General features: G+C 39.9%; 1 protein-coding gene across 1 annotated transcript; it reads right to left on the bottom strand.

Annotated features, from left to right (window-relative positions):
* Positions 1–10,355: 10,355 nt before the first annotated feature.
* On the bottom strand, positions 10,356–11,546 carry LOC149836389 (transcription factor MYB60-like). The gene is made up of 3 exons (XM_090006974.1): positions 11,397–11,546; positions 11,172–11,301; positions 10,356–11,041 (listed from the first exon to the last, which is right to left on the bottom strand). Exons 1-3 carry the CDS (start codon positions 11,527–11,529, stop codon positions 10,408–10,410), a joined length of 897 nt encoding a protein of 298 aa, XP_089863100.1. The 5' UTR covers positions 11,530–11,546; the 3' UTR covers positions 10,356–10,407.
* Positions 11,547–15,957: the final 4,411 nt, after the last annotated feature.

Genomic DNA, 15,957 nt, shown 5'->3' on the forward strand with positions numbered 1-15,957 from the left:
TTCACTCTCTTCTCCATCTGCGCATTTATCATCATCTTCTTCATCTTCAAGAAGTTTTGAATCTCCTCCTATAAAGACAAAAAGTCTTCAAGAAATTTATGAAACAACAAGAAAAAATCTTGAGGAAGATTTGGTGAATTTTGATTTATTTGTGGATGTTGATCCAATTACTTATGAAGAAGCATCTCAAGAAGAGAAGTGGAGAATCGCTTTGAATCAAGAAATGAACTCCATTGAAAGAAATCATACTTGGGAGTTGACTGAGCTCCCAAGTGGACACAAATCTATTGACGTCAAGTGAGTATATAAAACAAAGTTCAACTCAAATGGAGAAGTTGAAAATTGCAAAGCTTGGCTGGTGGTAAAAGGTTACAAGCAAAGGTATGACATCGATTTTAATGAAGTTTTTGCTCCTGTGGCTTGCCTTGAAACAATTCGCATGGTGTTAGCTTTGGTTGCTCAAAGAAAATGAAAAGTCTATCAAATGGACGTTAAATCAACTTTCTTGAATGGCTTCCTTGAAGAAGAAGTGTATATTGATCAACCTCCGGGTTATGTGAAGAAGGATGAAGAAAATAAAGCGTGTCGATTAAAGAAGGCTTTATATGGGCTGAAACAAGCGCCAAGGGCTTGATATAGTGGCATTGATGGATATTTCTTGAGGAATAATTTTAAATGGTGTCCTTTTGAGCATACTCTCTTCATCAAAGAAGGCATTCAAGGGGAGTTCTTAGTCATATGCTTATATGTTGATGATTTAATAATTAATATGATGCACGAATTCGAAATGACTGACATGGGGCTTCTTCATTTTTTTCTGGGCATTGAGATAAAGCAAGCCGAAGATGAAATATTCATATCTCAAAAAAGATATGCTGAAAATATATTGAAGAAGTTTAGAATGGAGGGTGCTACACCTCTTAATACTCCCATGGAAGTTAGATTGAAACTTAGCAAAAATGATGGTGAGGGAAAGATCAATGCAACTCTCTATAGAAGCCTTGTTGGTAGTCTTATATACTTGACTGCTACAAGACCAGATCTTATGTTTGCTGTCAGCATGATTAACAGATTCATGTAATCTCCTTCTAATACTCATTGGGACATAGGCAAAAGAATTTTGAGATATGTGCATGGCACTATCGATTATGGAAGTCATTATAAATGTGTCGAAGATTCAAAATTGGTGGGTTTTTGTGATAGTGATTGGGGTGGTGTGATCATCGCAAAATTTTTCCTTTCTTGTATCTTTCTCTCTCTTCCTTCTCTTTTTCCTTTCTGACCTCTATTTCTTCTTTTTGAAGGGGAGAAATGAAAAGACAGAAAATAAGAGAGAAGAGAAGAGAAGAGAAAAGAAAAGAAGAGAGAAAAGGAACTCTTTTGCGGGGTCTCACTTGACCTTGATTTGAAAATATTTAGAAAATTACTCACCTCTGTTTTTGAAATATTTGCGGGAAAATGGAGAGATGGGGTTCGCTCGTCGGTACGAGGTTCGACCGTTCCTAGCGCCTTTACCAGGGGTAATCGATCCAAGGATCGAATTTATGCCTTTTTGCTTTGCCTAAATAGTATCTAAGAATTTATTCTAAGTCTAAAATGCACAAAGAATCATGCTTGTGCAATGCAAGGATGTATGCTCTTTTTAAAAAAATTGATTTGAAAATTTCCAAGTTTTCTATGATGAACTTGATGATGGAGTGAAGAAATGATTTCTGAATGATTGAATCTAACTTAGAACTTGAGATAAATTAGGAAGGATATTTTGAAGTTGTAAGTCTTTGAAATGATCAAAGTTGGAAAAATAAATTTTTGAATTTGAAAAAAATGATTGGAAGATGAGTGAAAAGGAAATGAAGCTTCAAAGTCAGAAATGGACTTTAAATTTGAATTTTAAACTTGGATTTAGGAGAGGAAATGAATATTTAAAGTGGAATTGAATTCTAGATTTAATGTTAGAAATTAGGATGGAATTTGGATTTTGAGAAATGCAAATGGAAATTTAAATATAGAAATGGATTTAAGAAGTCCAGGTGGGATTTGAAAATGGAATTGGATTTGAAATCCGAAAATCAGGATGGAATTTGAATTCACAGTCTGAATCCTAAAATGGAATTTGAATCTAAAATCTGAGATATAAGATGGAATTGGATCCGAAATTTGGAATGAAATTTGGATCTGAAATCTGAGATCCAAAGTGGAACTGGATTCTGGATCCTAAAATGGAATTGGATCTGAAGTCTAAGATCCAAGATGGAATTGGATTCTGGATCCTAAAATGGATTTTGAATCTGAAGTCTGAGATCTGTGATGAGGTTGAACTCTGGATCTAGGATCCTAAATGGGGATTGGATCTGAAGTCTGAGATCCAAAAGTGGAGATTGTACTTGGAAATCTAGATCCAAGTTGGGATTATGATCTAACTTTGGATTTGGATTCTTAAAGTCCAAATGGGACTTTTGAAGATGGATCTTGGTTTTAAAAAACCAGATTGAATTTAAAATTTAGAAAAAGACTTGAATTTTGAGATTCAGAATCAATCTCAAAACTTGGATTTTAAATTTGAAGATAAGAAAATAATCTTGATTTTTGAATTTGAGATTAGAAGAATAGGAAACTTCAAAGTTTAAATTGAACTTTGAAATTGAATTTGAGATATTGAATCGAATTTGAATTTGAATTTGAATCTTGAAAATGAATTAAGAATTCCAAAGTTTGAATTGAACTTTTGAAATTTGATTTGAAATTTAGCAATTGAATCTTGAATATACAAATGAGATTCAAAGTCAAATTGGACTTCGAATTTGAAGTTTAAATCTGAAGATGGTGTTTGAATTTACAAGAGATGAAAATTGACTTCAGAAGTGAAGAAGATATTTGAAGGAAATCACTTGGATTTTTGAAAAAGAATTTTTGAAAACATCATGTGATTCTATCCGAAATGATGAATGGATTTAAAGAATTTTGAAATTGGATTTTTGAAAAGCATATTTCATTCTGTAAGTGAATTAAAATAAGATTGAAGATATAATACATCCCTGACTATGGTCATTGAATGCATTGTATAATAATCTATATTTAAATTCAGGTGAAGAATAGAATATATTTTGGTGCTTTTACAGAGTTTAAAATGAAATTAACTCTCAATATATCCTGACTATGGCCATTGATATATATATTGAGTTAATTTTAAGTAAAACTCTGATAAAAGAAGAAAATGTTTAAAGAAAATATGATGAATTTTAAAAGGATCCAGTGTGGATCCAGGGTTATTCTATAAAATATGTTCACCTACTTGTTAAATTTGTTTCACTTATAACTTGTGTTAAATTTGTTTTACCTACTTTGTATATGTATTTTTATGTGTACTTTATCTTTTATACACAGATTATATAAATTGTATAACGATTTTTTTTTCTCGATATTTATATTTCAAACAAACTTGTTTTATTTTTTAAAAATTTTCATGATGGATTAGCGACGGATATGTATCTGTCGCAAAACCAAATCAATGCTTATTTAGTGATGAACTCACGACAGATCATGGCATTTGTTAATCTATCGTAAATTAGCGATGAAAGTAGTGACAAATCAGTTTTGTCGCTAATTAGCTACCAAGGAATTACAATGGACGCTATTCATTGCTAAGTCGTTGCCAATCCGTCGCTAAATAGTTCAACGATGGATTTGCGATGACTTAGCGATGGATAGCGTTTGTTGCTAATCCGTAGAATTCTTGTAGTGTTTATTTATCAAAACCTTGTTTTAAATCTGTGGTTTCAATGAATGTATGAAGATACAAATCCATTATGTAAAGAAAAGTTGACCCGTAATGCGACCAAGGTCTGTTGATTTGTTCTTTCAAATAATATTTTTCGCCGAACGACTATTTTTAAACTCTGAAAAAGGATTAATTGCATAATTTCAAAATTTTCTAAAAGTTTACAAGTTTGGGATTTTGGGGCGTTACATTCAACGAGTTGCTTATGTTGTGCATCAAATCCACTTGCCTAATTCATGAGAGTGGTAATGTTCTCTGGCATTGCTACAATTTGTACATCAAATACTACCAATGTCTCCTTTATATGTGTTAGTTGATTAAACAATTCTTTTAATAAAGCTATAACAACACCCTCAAAAAGCAAACCTAGCTCTGATACCAACTGTCACGCGTGCAACTTTTCAACTTCATGCGGCCTAGACTCCCCAAATCTAAGGAAAGCTAGCAACCTTTGCTCATGTCTAAGGGATTTTCTAGCAAGACTCAACCTTGCTGGCTTAAGTGACTTGCACACACATACTCACTCATTTGCACACACTTAGCCAAAAGGCTTGACGCCTTCTTTGTTTCTTCTTAAGCTTTGCACATGAGAGATATAAGTTGCTTACACTTGTTCATGCAGAAACTTATATACATATTCTAGAGCCACTTTAACCCGAGTGGGTGGTGTATGTTCTCCCCCAATGATTCACTGAATCCCACGTCTGTGTTCGGGGGTCTGAATGAGCACCACGTATACAAGCACATAAGGCATTGGAGTCTGGTGTGGTTGCAAAGACCTAAGTACCCTTTCTTGCTATTCTTTTCATAAAGCGATGGTTTGAGAAAATGAAAAAAATGCCCTTTATTTAAAAAAGGAAAAAAAAACAGTTCAAAAAAAGGATAAACATGTCCTCCATCCAGAAAGTCAAGGATGATGTTGACTCTTCAAAGTCTACACAACGAAATGAACCTTAATCGTTTCGCCGATGGTGATCCGGCGAACTGATGGTGAGCCGATGATCCGATGGTCATCCGACGAAACAAACCTGAGCCATCAAAAATGTCCGTTTGAACTTTTCATCGTCATCTTCTTCTTCTTCCTTCTCTGTAAAACATAGTAAAACCCTCTCTCTCTCTAGAGAAGAAATCAAGAGAGGCAAAGAGTTCTCCTTGGAGAAGGCCATGAACATCAACCCTCTCACTCTCTCTCCCTTCTCTCTCTACTTCTGTGCACATCTAACAGACGATTCTACATTGCTCCATCAAACACCGACTGACCTGCACACTGACTGTAGCATCGTTCAACTTAATGAGTTGTGGAGCCTGATTCATAGTTTTTGCCCTTACAGGAGGGGGTTTGGGGGCTCCTCCCAGCGTGGGTAACATCATTCAACTTGATGAGTTGTGGAGCCTGATTTAGAGTTTTTGCCCTTACAGGAGGGGGTCCAGGGGCTCCCCCCAGCGCGGGAGGGGATCCAGGGGGGCCGCCCCTGGCGGGGGGCTCGGGGGGCAGCGCCCTCCGGACCAAATTTTTTTAGGGTCTTCTAACAATGATTTGTAGTATTATCGGGTTTTCCTACAACAATTTATAGTATTTTCGGGTCTCCAACGAGCCCCACAATGATTTATAGTGTTATCCGGCTTTTCAACAGCGATTTGTAGTGTCTTCCGTAAATCACTATAGCGATTTATAGTGTTTTTGGGTCTTCAACGAGACCCACAACGATTTATAGTGTTATTGGATCTCACTATTGCGATTTGTAGTGTCTTCCGCAAAGCACTATAGCAATTTATAGTGTTATTCAGTAAGCAAATCGCTGTAAATTGTTACCCGAATTAGGACCAACTTGTCAGGGCTATATCACCCTAACCGAAGGTCATATTCCAAATCCGTAAAAAATGGTGTCTTCGTTATTGAGTCTAGTTTATTTCTGTAAATTTTCAGTGATTTCTATTGTCATTTCATTCCCTATTTTAACTAAAAACCAGACCCTTATTATTCTTTGTTATTTGAGTTGCACAACACCATTCTCACTTGACATCTACATCTTGATTCTGGCATGCTCCTTGTTGGATTTTCCATTGATTTCTTTCAACCTTGTTTGGAACAAACATATGTCTTTCTCACCACGACACCCTGTGCAATTTTTGACCACGACACCTGGGACCCGTGCTGGGGGAGCTCCCGGACCACCCTCCTGTAAGGGCAAAAACTCTAAATCATGCTCCACAACGAATCAAGTTGAACGATGTTACCCACGCTGAGAGGAGCCCCCAAACCCCCCTCCTGTAAAGGCAAAAACTCTGAATCAGGCTCCACAATGAATCCAGTTGAACGATGCTATCCACGCTGGGAGGAGCCCCCAAACCCTCCTCCTATAACACTACAAGAAAAATGTTAATTAGCGACGTAAATTTGTGACAGATTTTTTCCGTCGCTAATTAGCGACGGATTAGCTAGAGAAAACTTTCTTAATGAATCCGTCACTAAGTAGCGACAGATTAGTGATGAAAGTTTTCTCTAGCTAATTCGTCGCTAATTAGCGACGGATTAACGACAACAATTGTTTCATCGCTAATTCTCAATACAAGAAAAACATTTTAGCGAGAGAAATTTTCTGTCGCTAATTAGCTACGGATTAGCGACGGAAAAATTCTCTCGCTAAATCCCTCGCTAATTTTCAATTTAAACCGAGCGCGAAATTTTCCCTCTCTCCCCGTTCGAAATTTAAATCGATCACGCTCGATTTAAACTAACTTATTCGGAGGACGGCGACGTTGGAGAGTGGAGGACGGCGACACCGGAGGACGGTCAACGATCGCTGGAGGACGTTGGCGTCGGTTCATGGAGGACGACGACGCCGGTTCACGGAGGACGGCGATGCTGGTTCACGGAGGATGACGGCGACGCCAGTTCACGGAAGATGACGATGCCGGTTCATGGAGGACGGCGACGCCGAAGAGCACCAATTCACGGAGGACGGTCGACGATCGTTGGAGGACGTCAGCGCCGGTTCACAGAGGACGACGATGCCGGTTCACGGAGGACGGCGATGCTGGTTCACGAAAGATGACAGCGATGCTGGTTTACAGAAGATGACGGCGCCGGTTCATGGAGGACGGCGCCAGAGAGCATCGGTTCACGGAGGACGGCGACGCCGGTTCACGAAAGATGACGGCGATGCTGGTTCACGGAAGATGACGGTGCCGGTTCATAGAGGACGGCGCCGGAGAGCATCGGTTCATAGAGGATGGTTCACGGAGGACGGCGATGCCGGTTCACGGAGAACGATGACGTTGGTTCACGGAGGACGGCGATGCCGGAGAGCATCGGTTCACGGAGGACGATACAAGTCCGGCGACGAGGTAGAGCGATCATTTTGTGCAATGCCTGTCGGGTGCGGTATAAGTCCGGCTTATTGCTGCCAGAATACCGCCCGACATGGATCATTTTTTTTTTTTAAATTTAGCGATGGATTAGCGACGGATAATGTCCGTCGCTAATCTGTCGCAAATTAGCGACGGAATTAACGACAAATAAGTTTTTCCGCTAATTAGCGAGCAAAAATTCGCGATGGCCTTTATCCATCGCTAATCTGTCGCTAAACAGTTTAGCGATGACTTAGCGACGGATTAACGATGGATATAAGCCGTCGCTAATCCATGATTTTCTTGTAGTGTAAGGGCAAAAACTCTAAATCAAGTTCCATAACTCATCAAGTTGAATCATGCTACCCACGCTGGGAGGAGCCCTCAGACCCCCCTTCTGTAAGGGTAATTAAAAACTCTGAATCAAACTCCACAACTCTTCAACTTGAATGATGTTACTCACACTAGGAGGAGCCCCCAGACCCCTCTTCTGTAAGGGTAAAAACTCTGAATCAGGATCTACAACTCATTTAGTTGAATGATGCTACCCACGCTGGGAGGAGCCCCCAAACCCTTCTCCTGTAAAGGTAAAAACTCTGAATCAGGCTTCACAACAGTCAATGTGCAGGTCAGTCGGTGCTTGATGGAGCAATGTAGGATCTTCTGTTAGATATGCACAGAAGCAGAATGAGAAGGGAAAGAGAGAATGAGAGGGTTGATATTCATGACCTCCTCCAGGAGAGATTTCTTTCTCGGATAATCCTGCAGTGCAGAGACTGTGTCTTAAATAATAATCTTCGAGGCACTTAAGTCTTTACAACCACTCATTTTCTAGAATCGTCATTTTTTTTTGCACCAATGGAGGAGAGAGTACTTAAGTCTTTGCAATCGCATCAAACTCCAACGCCAATTAATGCTGACAAGCATGAGGATACGAGACACACATGCTTACATACGTGGTGCTCTTTGGGACCCCCGAACATGAGATGTAGCTAACTGCCCTGTTCGGGGGGGGGGAGAAGAAGATATAACCTGCTTCGCTTTAAGCCACGTTGCACCTATTCATGCACAAGCACATGATAACGTCCCTTGAAGGTCACACTTCTTCATGCACTGACAGTCTGACACAGGGGAGCACCCCCTTCAAGAATCCTGCTCCTTCAAGAGCCGCATCCCTTCACGCAAAGGGGTCCAGTCATCCGTGCCTCATTCTTGCCAAGTTTGAAGGGTCTCTTTCGCAGACACCAGTCCGCCCAGCACCCAAGTGCGCAGCCCACAACGCCACCCCACACCGCGTGGCTCTCACTGCACACTTACAAGTTGGGGTCTTACACCTCACATGATGAAAATTTATTTGGAGGACTTGGATACTCACAGCGTGGAGACTGCTGTGGCATGAACGGAATCATCGCATCTCAATGGCTGCCACAGCGATCTTGCGGGACTGCTGGACCAATTGAAATCGAAAATTATGGTTTGCTACAAGACACAAATGGCCTGGTCAAAACTTGGTATGGATTTAAAAAAAACGGAGCTTTTATTGAAGGAAATTTGAAAATTTGAAAGATGGACCAGTTTCGAATGTTATCGTTTTGTTTTTTTTAATGCTAAATTTCTGTAGCAGGGTGATATCTCATCACTCCTGCAATCTGTTTACTGTTTATCACTGCTTTAATGAATGATCTTTCTCTCTCAAAAAAAAAAAAACACCAACATTAGTCGATCTTGCTCATTTGGTGGATCTTATGGTTTGGATATTGCCTATTGCTGTTTGGATCGTGCTGATTGGATTGTCCTACTTGTCCTGCTCCACTATCTTCATTTTCCTCCTCCCCTATATGCAATGACCACCAATGCTAATAGGCCATTCCTTATTTGGTTTAGTATTTACACATGCCCCTGCACTGCATGTGTGGTCATTGTTGTACTTTAATACGTTTTCCCTTCTCACCCCTATGCTAATACGCATTTTTATTCTTCTTTACAACCCCTCACCGCGCCTCTCCCCCTCCCCGCCCCCCCCCCCCCCCCCCCCCACACACACACACACACACACCTTAAATGCAGGATTGAGAGGATATCCTTAGATCGGAATTATTAATTCGATCAGGGTACTTCGATTTAGTGCTCATAATTTCAAGCCATTACTTGGAGCCAACCTGATCACCTCAGCTGACTGGAGCTGAGGTAGACCTATTGTCTAAGTTGAAGTGGGGAACCCAGTTGAATTTGCAGGAAAACATGGCCAGGACTTGATCAAGGAGAGTTTGGATGAGTCACAAGTGGACGCCTTTGCTTCGATTGGTTTGGTTTGTTTACTGAGGCGGCAGAGGTTGAGCCGAGTAACCCATTTTCTTAAACAATGAGTCTAGTTTCTCAAAATAAGATGGTCAATAATATATATATATATATATATATATATATATATATATATATATATATATATATATATATATATATATATATATATATAAAGGTGTGAAATTGATACCTGTTAAATAGGTTTTTCTGTCCTTTTCATAAATTTTTTTTGCAGTTTTGACCCATAAATGTATTGGGCATGGTTGATGTAAGAGGAATCCACACCTGGATCATCTGTTTTCGATGAAAAAAAAAATGATATTTGGAGCCTAAAACATTTACAAAGATTTTAGACCGTTAATTTTTTTGAACCTTATAAAAACCCACCCATGTGTTGGAATCGAACAGTTCAAGAGCTGATCTCTATAAAATCAAGTACATATTTAACATATGTACGGTCAAAATTTAAAAATAAAACAGAAAAACCCTGAAAAACGACCTATCATTTCACACCTACCCATTACTCTGTCTATGTATGTGTATAAAGAAGATAATTCTCAATGTTCATTGAGCCCATGGTGGTACTACAAGAACAATGAGCAAAAAAATTGAAAGTGATGAGGTTCCATGGTTCCATGTAGCATTATCTTACCCATAGTGGTGATTTTTAAGCAAAATATAACAAATGTCACTTAAGAATTATACAAGAATGCTTAAAAATTGCATAAGGCCGTTCATGACAATCTGAATAATGCCCATAAGTTTTTTTTCAGAAATTATTTGAGTTGATTGATGATAACTGATATTGTAGGCCATTTCAGAAGCATTGATTCATCGCCAACAAATATTTTTGGAACAGTATAACTCTTATAAGTAGGGAAATTTTTGGATCATAATTATGAAAACAAAAAGAGCAGCATTCTAGTTGATTAATTATTTATTTTCATTCTTCTTCTTTAACAAATAATAGTAAGACACTACAACAATGAGTCTCTCGGGCAACCTTCAGTGACCTTCATGATCTCTTCTTGTCCTGCTGCCTCATCCAAGAGCCACTTCTCCAGGAAGGAGAGGGGAGGATGGTCCTCCATTCTTTGCTTGCCTTCAGTCATGGAGCAATTAGATGAAGACCTGTCGCACGTAAGGCTGCTGACATTCTCAAATGAAAGTAGAGACTCCAGCACTTCCTGTGACATGATCTCTCCATTGAGAGGCTCAGCTTTAGGCTGAATGCTTGCAACACCGGAAGCAAAGGTGATGGTGGTGGTACCGTCACAATTAGCATTGCTTGAATAGTCCTTGGCCAGGGTCTTGTAAGAAGACTTGGGAGAAGACCCCATCCAACCTTCAAGGAGTCTTGATATGTTCTCTGTGCTTGAAGCATAGCTAATTGAGCTCGGACTTGGCTTGAACATTGGGCTAAATTGGTCATTGTCTGACCTCATATGCCCACCCATATTGGGATTTAGCTGAGAGGTGCTCAACCCAGAGTTGACATGGCCATCCAAAGCTGTTTGGAATTTCTTAACCTTCTTCTTCAAATGGGTGTTCCAGTAATTTTTTATAGCATTATCTGTCCTTTGAGGAAGGTATGAAGCTATAGCCGCCCATCTGAATGTTAGAGACAAGTTTGAATTAAACAGGTTTCCGCTTGTGGCAGATAATTTTAAGATGTTTCTATAAGACTAAGATTGATAAATTGGACTAGCTGAGTTTCAAGAGAGCAAAAAGAAGCGAATACCTGTTGCCCAACGTGGCTTGAAGATGGATGATAATTCTTTCTTCATGTGGAGTGAAGTTCCCACGCTTTATCCCTGGTCTCAGGTAATTGGTCCATCTTAGTCTGCAACTTTTACTGCACCTCATCAAATCTACACGCACCCATATAAAGACAGAGAGTTGGATGATTGTAGTACATATTGAGATCTCTACCACTAAAAGAACAATTTAGAGAGAGAGAGAGTACCAGTATTGGTGGGCACTGATCTCCAATTCCCAGGTCCATGTTCTTGTATGTAGGAAACCAATATGATATCTTCTTCAGGCGTCCATGGCCCTTTCTTAATCCCAACCTTATCGCAGCATGGCGGCCTTCCCATCTCTCTCTTTCTCTCTCTCTCGCTCGCTCTCTCGCAGGAAGCAGAGCGCTGATCAAGGGATACTGTGTGTATAAACAAAGACTTGCCAAAGAGGCTTTTCTCCACCAGAAATCTACCACGCTTACCCGCACTGCTTTTCTCTTCAACTTTTAATTTAAAGAGTCAAAACATTAATGCAAAGTCAGCTATGAGGCCAAATTTTTTTCTCCAGTATCATCACATGAATCACCCCGTCTTCCATCCAAAAAGAGACGCCCTTGTTCAATCAAGATAATCAAACACTGATGACGATCAAAATTAATTTTCTATCGTAATTTTATGAGAATTAAACTCCTCATAGGGTTAAAATCACAGATTTTCTTTAACGGCTCTGGAACATGTGCATCCGTGTGTTTGTATGCTCTCTCTCTCTCTCTCTCTCTCTCGCTCGCTCGCGCGCGCGCACGAGCGCTAAGTTTTTTTTTTTTTAGCTAGAACAAAGAAACCCTCCAGTTAGTAAAATCCTTGAGGTCTCACCTGCCTATGGAGCGTAGGCTCAGCGTCAGTCTTGTGGCAAGAGATACCCAAATGAGTTTAGAACCATGTTCGTTCCATGTAAGGTGACAAATCATGGACCACTTTAAATATAAGTTGAAAGGGAGGAGAAAAAGGAGACATGGCTAAGACAGCTACTACAACTAGGTTGATATAGAGCGAGTCAAGCACGGGGCGAGTTTTAAATTAGTTGAAAAGTCAAGTTCAACCAAAAGCAATAAACTAGGCCAATTCAATACGGGTCAGTGACAAAGCTTGAACCGATTTCCTCCGAAAAGCAGTGAAAATGAAGCCAAAAGACTTGTTTGCATGTTATAAGAGATTCTCAGTTTTTTAATCAAGTCAATGATCAGGTCTTGAGTTGAGTTCACTGTGAGAGGCATCCATGAAAGATGTGAGTTTAATTGGCCTACTCAACCTAAATCTTGATTGTCTCAGTTTGGCTCACAATCCACAAATTCGCCTTTGGTAAGATGTGGCCAAACCTTGCGTGACAACTCCAAGTGAGTCCTAGTTCATTTTTTACTAATCTATGTTTCGCCTATACATATCATAATCAAGGTAGACTTGGTATGACTTAGCATAATTAAATAATAAAGACTAGGTAAGCCACAACTTGGTCAGTTCGTTCCAGACAGCTGAGCCAAACCAAGAGCCCTTTACAAACCTAGTTACTCTTCATGAATGTCTTGACCCAACTAAGTATTTCTGATTAATTGTAAACCGATTATGAGCTGGTCAAAATCCTATTCCAACAAAGTGCAATTTGGCCAAGTCGGTAGAAAGTCACGGTATGCTTTTCAAGAGAATGAATTGAAGTGCCAGATATAACCGTGTCATTGTCACGGTCCCGGGCCGAGGTTGGAATGGGGCATGAGCAGTGCGGAGCTCTACTGAGTGGAAAATGCATCGAGCGTAAAAACGTGCGGTATGCGTCAGCTTGATCGGTGACGTGCGGTGGTAGCATGACATGCGATAGGCAACAATATCGTCGTTAGTGCATCGTTGTATGGCGGCACAGACGTGGAGCGTTGTTTGGCTAAGCAGTGCCAGCGGACCAGAGGGTGTTGCCTTTGGAGAGTGCTAAAGAACCTCTCAACTTGCGGATGTCCCACGCGAGGCGATTGGACGCACGGGGGTGCGTGTGGGTTAGGAGTAATTCCCCCAGGAGTCACGCTAGGTGATTCCAACCGAGTAAAGATACTCGAGGCTAGGCAAGAGAGAGCCTATGCGCCAGCGAATGAGTTTAGGTGGTGCTCTTCGCTATGGCATGAAATCATCAACTGGTCTTCGGACTGGGGGTCGAAAGACTTGGATCCTTCAGTGACGAGGTTTCAATTGGCTTGCGCATGGAGCTGCGATCTGCACCATGGCATTCCAAGCTAAGGCAGGTTGGTGCCCTTCTCGAAAGTGCTTAGTTGGTATGGGACGACTATGCACAAAGTGGCATTGACAACATGGAACGCATTTGAAGATGCGCTTGAAGAGCTTCCGCTAGGCAGTTGTACGCGGGGTAGCGCATAGGGCCAATATTCTGATTCAGTACATTGAAAGTGTTGGTGGGTGGCTTGTGGCCGTTAGTCTAGCCATATTGGCTAGTCTAGCGTGCTACAGGTTGCGAGCTATTCCATGTCCGTGGCAAAAGTGGCTATGAGATAGCGATTAGTAGGCTTGTGACGGCAAGGAGGACCGTTGCGCCGCATGGGCTTATTGAGCGAAAATTACCCGTGACAGTCACTCAGCCAATCTAATATAGGTCGAATATTGACAGCATATGCCTGACTTAGTGGATAAAAACCGTAGCTAATTATAAGAATGGTGACCTACACCGATTTATTGCTATTATGAGACAAGATCAATTAATGGTTTATGATCAATTTGACTTGTAAAATTTAGTTAGGTGATCTGTCTTGGATCACCACCAACTTGTATTATTCAAAATTTGTTGTGATAACTCCTTGATATGGATAAATTGTCAAAAAAAAAAGATTCCTGTGGCGTCCTCCAAAAACCTCATCGATTCTTTAGAAAGTGGTAGTTAAATTATTAACTCGGAAAGTTATTAATCATGCTACTACAAAAAAGGAATTGTGGTTAATTCCCATTAATATATATATGGATTTCGATGAGAATAAATTCGAGTGCCACCACACTCTACGGCATGCTTTCCGCATATTTTAAAACACGACAAAGCAAACATTCTGAATTTTTTTTTTTTTGATAGGCAAGCTTGGGTTAGGCAGACCACCACCAGTTATACAACCATACCATTTTAGGTTTTGAACTTGCAACGTCCCCAACACAAGGTGATGTGCACTAACTGCTCCTACCAGAAAAGAGGAGCTCCCGTTGGTAAACATGCAGAAAAGTTGTCAATCTATTAACTAAATAATCTGAAGCTAAGTTTGAAACGGTGGAACTTATAGTGATTTCTGGAATTATTTAGACCAATTTGTTTCACTCGCGCCAAGGCAGGTGTGCAGAACCCTTGTAGGTATAAACGATGCACTTGCTTAGTGGGCTTAGGATGTCTACTCTCTGGTCCACATCTAGAAGTGTGACTAATGGGTCGAGTTGGGCATTTGTCTGGACCCGTTGCCGACCCTATTTATTATCATTAAAACTACAGTAATATTATAAATAGATTTCCAGAAGCACCACGTACGTGCCAGAGCTTCTTGCGATTTTGACGGGCTTCCTGGCGATAACCTGTCAATAATCAAGGACAAAGTGATTCATTTATGATCATTTACTTTTTTTATTAATACTGGCTAAGATCTGAAGGGATTTCCTAGTGGAAAGGCATTTAAATTCCGGGGTCCAGACTGAACGCAATCAATTGCTTTTGCCTTGACTCTTGAGTCTCTTGACCAGCTGTGGTGCTCCAGCGGCACTTACACCAACCAACCTATTAGAAACCATCCGTCTAGGCTGCATCTTCTCTCAACCAGGCCTAACGGGTGAATTCGGCGTAGTTTAGATCATGCCTAGGATCATATTTTTTGCATGTAAAAACAGGATTTTTTTTAAGTCAAGAAAGTTTTGGTATATTGTGGATCATCAATTTGAAAGATCTTAAAAAACATACATTGATTCAAAACTTATTTTCTATTGAGAAATGCATGCAAATGATATCTGTGAACATATATATAATGATAGGGTGCTCGCGGAGCACAATGATGGAGGTGGATTTTGTACTCTTTGAGTGCAAAGCTGCACCTAATTCTAGCGGTGGCGATGCTGAAAACTAGTATTATCAACAACAATGTCGTTGGTATCAGTTTCGTACCTGAATTGATTTTCAAATCCATTTAGAGAATTGGTCGATTCAGACTCGAGCTAAATTGGCCATTTTTACTGTTTTAATAAAAATAAAATATTTTTTTATTAAAATATTATATATTCAATATTTTAACAATATAAAACATTATTAAAATATTAAAAATCTGTCATTATTGAACCAATATAAATCAGCCCACTCAAACTGATTCGCGTTGATACTATAACAACACTGATCAACACTATTTTAAAAACTGCATTGTCTCTTCTTTCAGTATCCATTTAAGGCCATGTTTTTTGCCTTTCAAGCCAAGGAATGTCTGTGCAGCACTAAGCCCCGAGGCAAACGTGTTTTTCTCATAACACGTGTTTTCCTCGTAAGTAATATTCTTACACAACAAAACTTTAACCTAACAAACTTTTCTTTCAAAAAATCTTTTCAAACATAGTCATCGTGCATCTAATAGCCACTTACATGTATAATTGTCTCATACCAACTAACACCTCTAACCGAAAGGTCAAACATGCCTTGCAGCTCACACGGGCAAGCGTACGCTGGCATATACTCAAAAGTGCCTTTGTGCTGCTGCTGACTTAACCAATATTCAATGCGAG

This window comes from Nuphar pumila, chromosome 5 (genome assembly GCF_984573655.1).
Source record: "Nuphar pumila chromosome 5, dmNupPumi1.hap1.1, whole genome shotgun sequence".
Taxonomy (NCBI): Eukaryota; Viridiplantae; Streptophyta; class Magnoliopsida; order Nymphaeales; family Nymphaeaceae; genus Nuphar; species Nuphar pumila.

Bases quoted from the DNA above. Each gene is read 5' to 3' on its own strand.
- LOC149836389 (XM_090006974.1), bottom strand. From the start codon at position 11,529: ATGGGAAGGCCGCCATGCTGCGATAAGGTTGGGATTAAGAAAGGGCCA. The intron at 11,302-11,396 runs GTACTCTCTCTC...GGGTGCGTGTAG, and splicing joins ATCAGTGCCCACCAATACTG to ATTTGATGAGGTGCAGTAAA. The intron at 11,042-11,171 runs GTATTCGCTTCT...TCTAACATTCAG, and splicing joins CAAGCCACGTTGGGCAACAG to ATGGGCGGCTATAGCTTCAT.